General features: G+C 55.0%; 1 protein-coding gene across 5 annotated transcripts in view; it reads left to right on the forward strand.

The window, feature by feature from the left end:
• FCRL5 (Fc receptor like 5) overlaps positions 1–6,601 on the forward strand; it is a 33,547-nt gene extending 26,946 nt beyond the window's left edge. For 4 of the 5 annotated variants that reach the window (XM_081825371.1, XM_081825373.1, XM_081825370.1 and 1 more), the window contains 5 exons: positions 877–1,155; positions 1,588–1,704; positions 2,302–2,329; positions 3,256–3,338; positions 3,483–6,601. In XM_081825371.1, coding sequence (XP_081681497.1) covers positions 877–1,155; positions 1,588–1,704; positions 2,302–2,329; positions 3,256–3,338; positions 3,483–3,871 — 896 coding nt within the window. In that variant the 3' untranslated portion in view covers positions 3,872–6,601. The remainder of the gene's footprint in view (positions 1–876; positions 1,156–1,587; positions 1,705–2,301; positions 2,330–3,255; positions 3,339–3,482) is intronic. The other variant, XM_081825372.1, reaches the window with a different exon arrangement.
• The last annotated feature ends 3,830 nt before the right edge of the window (positions 6,602–10,431 follow it).

Here is a 10,431-nt window from a genome sequence, read left to right on the forward strand (position 1 = left end):
TTTCCCTCCCTTCTCCTATGTTCATCTGTTTTGTTTCTTAAATTCCACATATGAGTGAGATCATATGGTATTTGTCTTTTTCTGACTGACTTATTTCTTTTAGCATAATAGCTGAGTCCTAGCCTCAGCAATCAGACAACTAAAAGAAATAAAAGGCATCCAAATTGGCAAAGAAGAAGTCAAATTTTCACTCTTCACAGATGACATTATAGTCTATGTAGAAAACGCAACATACTCCACCCCAAAATTGCTAGAACTCATGAATATTTTTCTAGAAATATTCAAATATATTATAAACATAAAGGTGTAAAATTTTTTCACAGAAGTAGAATCAGGTTATACATAATTTACGCAACTTGCATTTTCACTTAAAAAATACATCTTGGACGTCTTTTTATTTCATCAGTCAGTTAACTATCCCTAAAGGAAGCAGTCTTAGAGGTAGATTTGCAGGGTCAAATTTGATGTGCATTTTAAATTTGGCAATTTAAGTTTGCCAAATTTGAGAAAGTGTCTCAAATCCGCAATCCTGCCTAGAGCATGTTGAGGTGCCTGTTTGTCCACAAGTCCAAGAGTATTATCTGTCTTTTTAGGCTTTGTCCTTCTGATGGGTGTTTTTATTTGTATGTATTTAATTAGTAACGGAGATAATTATCTATTGGCTACTTGAAGTTTTCAGCGATTCATACCCTTTCCACACTTTCCTGTTGGGTATTTTTGTGCATCTGTAGATTAAGGTCAGTAGCTTTGTCTGTCATATGAGTTTCAGTCTAGTTTCCAAGATTGAGATCTGGCCTCTGCCATTTGTTTATAATTTCTGCTCATTTACGAATATGTTAGAAGTAGGAACTCGTATTAACTTTTTGTCTCCCTCAGTCCCAGCGTCCCGCCCCGTCCTCACCCTCAGGGCGCCCGGGGCCCAGGCCTTCCCTGGGGACGTGGTGGAGCTTCGCTGTGAGGCCCAGAGCGGCTCTCCCCCGATCCAGTACCGGTTTTATCACGAGGATGTCTCCCTGGGGAACAGCTTGGCCCCCTCTGGAGGAGGAGCGTCCTTCAACCTCTCTCTGACCCCAGAACATTCTGGAAACTATGCCTGTGAGGCTGATAATGGCCTGGGGGCCCAGCGCAGCGAGGCGGTTCCACTCTCCATCTCAGGTAAGTTTCCTGTGCCCAGGCCACCGATGTGGACAGATATCCCCTCCAAGGATATTCTGATAATCCTCACGATGTGCGAGCAGAGTACTTCTTCTCAAGGACAGGGACACGAAGCTGAGGGTTCTCTACGTGGTCCTCTTCTGAAGTGTGTCTGAAGGGATGGTACTAGAGTGGGAGCAGGGGGCCAAGGAGGACCACCGACTGTGATGCTCGCTGGTGGGCCCCGTCCCTTCCGGCCCCCCAGTCTGACCTCAGCCGCAGACATGAGCTTCCTCCCCAAGAGCAGAGCCATTTCCCGGGCTGCTGCCTAGGCCCCCAGTCCTGGTGCCTGGACTCTTCCTCCCTCCCAGGCCCAGCATCAGCTGCAGGGGTCAGAGCAGCTCAAGACCACGAGCCTCTCCCTCCAGCTCACGTGCGGGGTCTCCCCTCCAGGGCTGACAGGGAGCAGAAGCGGCTCTGTTGCCACCGGCGTGGCTGGGGGCCTGCTCAGCGTGGTGGGCCTCGCGGTCTTGGCACAGCTGCTGTATTACCGCCTCCCCAGGAGAGCAGGTGGGTACCTTCCGCTTGAGGCCCTGCCCTCCCCGCCGCCTCCCCTCAGGCTGCCTTTGTAAGCACCCCTGAGCTCTCAACAGCTCCCCACCTTCCCCGCCTGCTCCCCCAGAATTCGTCTTTACAAACACAGGGTTCCCAAAACAGCTCCAGTGCACCAAGATGCCTCGATGAGACAGAGTTTATCCAGGATCATAAACCTCAGTGTGTCTCCCTCTCCACCCTTATGAGCCCCCAGGGAAGGGGAGGAAGAGGAGAAAGACCGAGAAATAGGAATGGGAGCAGAAACCCAATGGGATCTGATGACCTCCTGATTGTTTAATATGCAGGATGTCCACCGCGGATCAGACCTGTTTCCCGTTGGCAGCTGTGGAGCATTGCTCTTGACAAAATCCTCTTTCATGGTGTGACTATGCCCCGCTGCCAGCCAGGGTCAGCAGTTTTCGCCCCCTCTGCCACCTCCCTTGGGCACAGCGGAGCCGGGTCCACCTAGTGCTGGCGGCCTGTGCAGCAGGTTCTCGTGAGCCTCCTAGCAGCTGTGCCCCTTGTGATGGCCTCCTTCCCCTGGCTCCAGTGACCCTCTGCTTTCCTTTGCAGGAGGAAGACCGACCTCCGACCCCTCCAGGTAAGACCCGGGCTGTGCTGCTTGTGGTTCATGAGATGCCCACAGGGGATAAAAATGAACCAGGTCTGGTCACTGCTGGGGACACAGATAGGTTGTGCACCTTCGTGTTGCTGTTTTGCTTGGCATATGTCGAGGCAGTTGCCAGGATCTTCTCACCACCACCTTAGCTACACACACCTTCTTGCATCAAGAGTTAAGTGCTTTTTATTTAGTAACTTACATTCTCTACCACTGCCGCCTTGCTTGTCTGAGTGACCACTATAAGACTGAATCCATCCATGTCCTAAGCTAGTCTCAGCTTGGCCACTGCAAAGCTCTGGACATGACCAACCTAATACCTGCTCTGGGGACACCTGAGACGATGGAGTCACACGACCGGCCACCCAGAGAGACTGCTCTTCGCACCGGAGGTGGTGCCTGTAAGAAGGGGCTGCCATCTTGGATCCCAGAGGCTAACCTTGGGACCCCCACCATGGCTCACAAACCATCTCTGGGCAAGCCCATGGCTGCAGCATCCAAACCATGCAGAGTTCCTCTGAGCACTCATCATGACTGATTTCTCTGAGATCCTGATCTAAGAGTTCGAATCCTGGCTCTTGCCCTTTGTAGTCACATGGTCTTGAGCAAGTCACTTCGCCTCTTGGAACCATCACCTTCTCCATCTATAAAAGAGGGATAATGATAGAATCAGCTTCATATTGTTATAAGCATTAGCACAGTGCCTGGTGTGTATCAGGTGCCCACGAAGTCTGGAAACATCGTGATTTGTAATGTGATCGTTCATACCAGCAGACCGTCGGGTATGTGCTCATCTACACGTCCAGGCTTGGCAGCCAGCCGCTGGTATAAAGACCTGCAAGCAGGGAGTGATGATTACAGCGGCTTCGTCAGGGCTGCTGGGAGACATGGCTATTTCTGTCTCACAGGAGCCCTTCAGACTCGGACCCCCAGGAGCCCACCTACTACAATGTTCCAGGCTGGATGGAGCTGCAACCGGTGTACAGCAATGGTGAGGACCAAGGGCCCCCCACTAGGGCAGGGACCCCAGGGTTGGTCCAGGCAGGGGTGGGGCAGGAGAGCTCTGGCTGGGGGAAGTAGGTCGGATAAGAGGCAAGGACCTTATAGCTCTCTCAAACTGCCCCTTCTTTCCAAGTCAACCCTAAAGAAGGAGATGTGGTGTACTCAGAAGTGCGGACGATTCAGGAGGGGAACAGACATGCAGGTAAGACCCGTGGACTCTTGACTTCGAAGGCACCAGCCGCACACAGCTCGGCCTCCACCCCTTCTGCAGGTCTGGGCCGACTGGACACAGAGCCGCCCTCACGCAGGGTCGCTGGTTTTCTTCACTTGCGCCCACCTGCCCTGCTGGGCTCCCCGGCCCCACCGTGCCACATCCCCCACCGACGGCCTCGGGAGAGCCTGGGGGACACCTGCTCTGTCCAGGCTTTGGCATTCCCCGATGTCAAGAGACATGGGCTGGCATTCCTCTTCTCCCTCCATCAGCTTTCTATTGCTGCTGTGACGCATGTCACCGACGTGTGATCTTACAGTGCTGGAGGTCAGAGGCCAGACACAGGTCTCCCCGGGCTGCGCTCCTTTCTGGAGGCTCCAGGGGAAAAAGTACTTTCTTGCCCTTTCTGGCTTCTCAAGGACACCCCTCCACACGGCTCACGGCCCCTTCCTCCATCTTCAAAGCGGACAGTGCTGTGCTGCATCCCTCTGATCATTCGTCCAAAGCCGGGTCTCCCTCTGAGCACAGCTGGGAAAGTTCTCTGATTTAAAGTTCTCCCTAAAATCTCACCTGGATAATCCAGGATAATCTCCCACTGCAAGGTGCTTAATCTGAATCACATCTGCGAAGTCCCTTCTTGCAAGGTCACACACTCACAGGCTCCAGGGATTGGGACACAGACATCTCGGGGGCATGACTCTTCCTCCCACTCTAACCCACAGGGTTGAGAAAGCAGATGTGGGGATGCCGTCCCAGCAGCTTGAGGATGACTCACTGCTGCTGGCTGGCTCTGCCCGTCCTCTCCGGTGGGTGCTCAGCCATGGCCGGCCCCAGCCCGGCTCCCTCCTGCACAAGGGAGACCTGCCTCTGGGGCAGACTCCCTTTCACCTGTGCTCTGTAAGGAGCGCTGTGTGATTTTACCCATTCTGCTTCCCTCTCTGGTTTTCCGATCCTCTTGTATAAAGTCAAACGAACTGTGTTTGTGCCCATGCTTGGTTCAATGGCTCACCTGTCACACACAGGAACTTGCTCATACTCACAACTTCCTTTGAGGTGAGTATTGTTATTATCTCAATCTTATAAATGAGGGAACTAAGGCCGAGGACCTTAAGTGAGACCGGCCGGAAGTCACAAAGCCTAGACGGTCCCTCCAAGCCAACAGGAGAGAGCCGCCCGCCGGATGTCACATTCCACGTTCCAGATTTAGGATAGTATATAAAAGTAATAACAACACCTAACGTCCCACCAACATGTGTTGAGATCCTGTGTGCCAAGTACAGTTCCAGGTGTTATAAATAAATACGCTATGTGCGCTTATATATTTAATGCTTGTTTATGTGTTTATTCATAGCAGTCAGGACCGTACCTGGCACACGTGATGGACACTGGAAAATACACACACACGCACGCACACACACAAACTCATATCAATTTACAGTAACCCCAGAGGGGGATGATGTTATTACTCCCACCATATGGAGGAGACCACCAGGGCAGGAGAGGTGGCCGTGACCTGCCTGAGGCCACACAGGTGACCCGGCCGGGCTCTCCGCAGTGCATGCAAGGAGTCTGAGCTCAAAGCACTAACAAGAGAAGAGGTGGTCTCAGGGAGCCTGGGGAGCTGGGAGGGATGCTGAGGAGGGCTGGGCCCCACCGGAGGCCGGGGTCCTGGCCAGGGCCCTGGCGGTACAGGGAGGCTGCCGTCCGGGCGGGGAGAGGACCCGGGGTGGGACGGGGCCGGTGGGGACGTGGGGCCGGGCGAGAGCGCTGGGTCATCTTTGCCAGCTGAGTGCTGCTCTTCTTCCCACAGCGGCTCCAAACTCCACATTAAGGCTCCTCCAGACCCACCTGCCCTCCCACGGCCCGGCCGCCAGCCAGCAGCGGCTTTCCAGACCCCAGGGCTCCTCTGTCATCTACTCGCAGGTAAAGGTGGCACCACTCCCCGCCTCCGCGGCTCCTCGCAGCTGAGTCCACACACCGGCCCTGCACCCTAAGCCATCCTGGGGACAGGGACACGGAAGTGGGAAGATCTGAGTGGCTCCAGGCCCCGTCCTGTGGCCTCGGCCATCAGCGTGACCAGAGCACGGGACCTGCAGGACACTGCTGTTTCCCAAGTGACAGGCTGGAGCTTGTGGGTTTTTTGTCCAGTGACGTGTGTCTCCCGCCCAGGACCATCTTATCCCCTGGCTTCCTCAGCAGGCTTCAGCCACGGTCTCTTCTCTGAGTCCCACTCCCACATACACCCCAAACTCTACCCAGTGGGGCCTGCTCCTGGACATCTGTGGACATCTGTGCCCTGTGGACACCTGTCCTCCCCACAGACATCTGCCCCCGCCCCCCGTCAACACCCGTTCTCCCTGCGGACACCTGTCCTTCTCCCGATGGACACCTGCCCTCCCACGGACATGTGCCCCCCAGGGACACCTGTCCTCCCCACAGACACCTGTCCTCCCCCGATGGGCACCTGCCCCCCACGGTGGCTTTCCTCAATGGTCATCACCCTGGCAGGACTACTGCAGCACTCAGCCAGGTGGGACAGCATGTGGCCCTGGGAACAGGCACGGGCAGTCTGCGGACCTTCTCACCATGGGGCTGCACTCTGTGCCCCCATCTGCCTCAGACACTAAGGTCAGCCCCTGACACCAGGACAGCTTCTCCCCTGCATACGGGCTGATACCCCTGCCCGAGTCGGTGGGTTCACAGCCCCTTCCCATGCGCCCTCCTGTGCGGGCACACAGATGTCCTCTCACCCGTCACCGGGAGGAGACACACATTCCAAGCATGGGCCGTTCTGACAGAGCCACCTCCGAATGTCATAAAGACAGAGAACGGGGGATGGAGGAGGTCTGACAGTCTAGTAGGGACCGTGATCGGATGCCAGATCAAGAAGAAGCCACGGGAGAAATTTTGGACACAGGGAAAAAAGAATATGAACTTTATAGTATTGATACTATTGAATCAATAATCTGATATTACTTTAAGAATATTTTTGAAAATATTTGAAATACCTTGAAGTGATTCAGTAAAAATGTTTAAATGTGTGTGTTTGTGTGTGTGTTAGTGCACATTTCTTTGAGTTTGTGTGTGTATTCGGCCCCTGAGCAGCCTCCTGGGAGCACCCCCAGGCAGTGAGGTTGGTCCCTCCACGCTCTGACATGGGTCAGAAGGGTGATTGCGTCAGGGGCCACTCTAGGCCACGCCACACCCGAAGCCAAAAGCCCCTCTCTGCCCTATTACCCTCCCCAGATTATGTCATCTGAACTGTCTGGCCGTCCTTCGGGGCCAGCGTGCCAACCACTGAGCACCGCAGATACTCCCGAGACAGTTAAGCTCTGTCGGGGAGGGAAAGGCTCTGGGGCCATAACCGTGGACTACTGGGGGGTGTAGGGAAAATGTAGGACTTGGGTGCACAACAGAAAAACCCCAAGCTGACCTCCACACAGCAGGTTAGAAGGCAGTCTGAACACAGGCAGGGGTCTCTGTGAAGACTGTGTGCAGAGAACAAGTCGCTTGGACGATACACCAGTTAGAACTCAAAGATCCTAACCTGGTCTTAGTCCCTGATGATGCAGTGGAGACTTCTGATCCCCCAGGAGCAGCAACAATAAACATAACAGCAACTAGGAAGCCCCGGAGAAACCAGACAGTTGAGGGGGTCCTGCTTCGAACCTGACACAGGCTCAATGCGAGGTGGTGGTGGGCAGATGACCGAGTGGAAGGCAGACACCATCCCCCGCGGACCGTTGTCCTCCGAGCTCCCAAGGTTTCCCTACATAGCTTTTTATTTCCTCCCGCGGGGGCCTCATCCCGGTGCTTGCTTCTGCGCGGATAAGGTTCACAGCATCGTGATGCCTTCACGCTGTGTCAATGCATTTTCAGAATCAAACCAAAGCACGGGACACTTAATGACAGTTGCTTCGGTCTTTTTTTTTTTTTAAGAATTTTTTTTATTTATTCATTTGAGACAGAAAGATACAGAGCGAGACAGAGAGAGAGCAAGAGCAGGGGGGGCAGCAGAGGAAGAGGGAGAAGCAGACTCCTTGCTGAGCAGGGGACCTGGAGATCATGACCTGAGCTGGAGGCAGACGCTTAAACCAGCTGAGCCACCCAGGCACCCCCGCTTCGGTCTTTATGTACGATAAACACGCTAACCTGACAGAAATCGGAGGCAGGGAGCCCAGGCCCATCTACGTGCACTATTTCCTCATTTCCTATAGTCGAGAACCAGCAGATTTTGTCTTGAGATGATACAACGAGAAAGAGATTCAAGTCACTCTTTTTAAGCATAAATCGAACCCTGGAAAAACCTTGTAATTTTACAAGTCAAAGCCAGGAAGTAGAGGGGCAGGAAGAAAGGAAGGTCATAAAAGACTAAATTCTCTTCCCTACAGTGGAGTTAATAGACACTCTCTAAAGTTGATAAATCCAGAATTTGCATATGGTATCGTGACATTTATATCTGTGAGCCAATAACCAGATGACTAAAAACAGAAATTGTTAATTGCAGCGGCAAACCTCAAGTAAAAGGAGGAGAAACTTCCCTTTCGTTGTCCGCTCTGATCTACCGTTTGAATTTTTAAGCACAAGCATGTGTCCTTTGCAGGAGAACGTGTCTCTGTGGAGGGGTATCAGAGGGATTGTTGCTGCACAGTGAAAACTCAAGGTAAAGCTGACCACTAGTGACCACTGGAGGCCACTGGGTCCCCGGGCTGGCGCCAGGCCTGGGCGAAGAGTAGCCAGGAACAAGCTGGGGGAGCTGCCTCCTGTCTCCTGGGGGCCACCCTGCTGGAGACTGGTGGCCTTGCCAGGTGCCAGCAGCAGGAGAAGCATCCTGCTCCCGGACACGGCAGCCCCAGGCTGCACAGGGGTTAGTGCCCTGCCTGGAGCACCCTGCCGTGTGGCGTCACCTCGGGAGAAAACGCGCTGATGGACAGGTGCTGCAGGAAGGCAGGGCGGGGCAGGCGGCGTGAGGAGGGGCAGAGACAGGAAAGCCCCGGAAGGCGGCGTGGGATGGGACAGAGGCCAGCGGGCGGAGAAGCCATCGCATCAGGCAAGAGGGTGGAGCCCAGACTCCTGAGATCTGCCCTGTGCCTCGTGCCCCAGGTCAGCTGCCTAACCCGAGGGCGGCTTAGTGCGCTCACCTGCAGGGTGGGGTAAGGACAGGACCTACCCCAAGCAGCTGTGGTGAAGACTAAGATTTAAACATTTAAAAAACTGTTTTCTCAGCTTGGTAGTCTCCCATAAAGCTACACCCACACTTACGGCAGCCAGCAAGCCCTCCCCCCATCTCTGACCCCAGGGAAGTGAAAACCACCATTTACACCAAAACCTGCGCATGAACGTTTTTAGCAGTTTGATGACAAGTCTCCAAAAACTGGAAACAACGCAAATATCCCCAAACTGGTAAACGGATCAATCAAATGGACAAATCCCATACAATGGAATCTCACTGGGCACTAAAGAGAAAGGCGGAGCTACTGGTCTCTGCGACCGCAGGGCTGAAGCTCACCTGCATCGCACTGCGTGAAAGAACCATCTTCAGAAACTACAGACTGCGCACATCCATTTTCATGATACCCCTACAAGGAGGAACCACAGGGACAGCTAGCCCGGCAGGGGCTGGAGCGCCGGGAGGGCTGGGCTGCAGGGCTCCCCACAAAAGGGACAGGGGGGTTCTTGGCGGCGATGGAATGTTCTGTCTTGACTGTGCTGCTGGTGGTTACATGAGCGTCTGTATTTGCCAAGACTCAGACCATGCACTAGAAAGAGTACATGTTTAAGTGGAAGGAGGCCTGTCTCTCGGGGAGCCTTTGTCCTTGTTGCGCCCCTGCCGGCTTCTCCTTCCCCAGAGCTTTACAGGGCTCAAGTTTCTGTCCAGAAGGCCCTTCCGGAGAGAGGCTAGCTCCGACCCCCAGCCCCACGCCCGGCGCCGCTCACTGGCCCTTCGCGCGGCTTCCAGGCTCTTCACGGTCTTATCGCTGTGGGACCTCCTGTCAGCGGCTCGTTTCCCCCATCCTCTCCTCCCGCTAAGGCGCGGAGACCCCACAGCCCCCTTGGGTAATGCGTAGACAGTGCCCAGCAGGGTCTCGTTAAGTATGTTGTGAACGATGAAGGAATGATGCTTAGAGCCGAGCTGGGCGCGTGGACAGTAGTCCTTACGCGGTAGCTCTACCACCATCATGTCTGGTGGTCACTCCTAGTACTGGTGGTGATGCCAGGCCATGCGTCACCTTTATTAAAACGACACACGGCCCGGCGGTAATGTAAGTAGGTCTCTCTTCTCTTGCAGCGGAAGGACCGCACACATCGCAAAGGCTCAGCCAAAGCCAGGTCAAGTTGTTCGAGTGTCCAGGCCCAGAAGAGTTGCTAGGAAGCCCCGGGAGGGACGGGGCGGGAGCGGGGGAGGCCAGCATGCTGCTGCGGCCAACCCCCTGCGATGGGGGGGCCTGTCCTGGCCTCCGGGAGCTCAGCCTGGCCGCGGGGACGGGGCTGCGGGGGACTGGGAGAGGGGGGTCTCGTGATTGTTTGCTATCCCGCCTGGCAGCAGACCAGAACCCCACACTTCTTTCCGTCCAGGCTCCGCTTCCGTGCACGCCCCGCCCCGCACGCACGGGGGACACTTTCAGTGTCCAGACCCCGCCCCGCACGCATCGGGGATGCCTTCAGTGTCCAGCCCCCGCCCCGCACGCATCGGGGATGCCTTCAGTGTCCAGCCCCCGCCCCGCACACATCGGGGACGCCTTCAGTGTCCAGCCCCTGCCCCGCACGTATCGGGATGTCTTCAGTGACAGATAAGAGCTCTAGTCCCAGAAGGTTGACAGCCTGCACTTGAGGCAGCTTTGGTCCCAGGCTGGGGGTGTCTGTGATGGGA

This window comes from Leptonychotes weddellii, chromosome 6, assembly GCF_054177405.1.
Source record: "Leptonychotes weddellii isolate Sample4059 chromosome 6, ASM5417740v2, whole genome shotgun sequence".
Classification (NCBI taxonomy): Eukaryota; Metazoa; Chordata; class Mammalia; order Carnivora; family Phocidae; genus Leptonychotes; species Leptonychotes weddellii.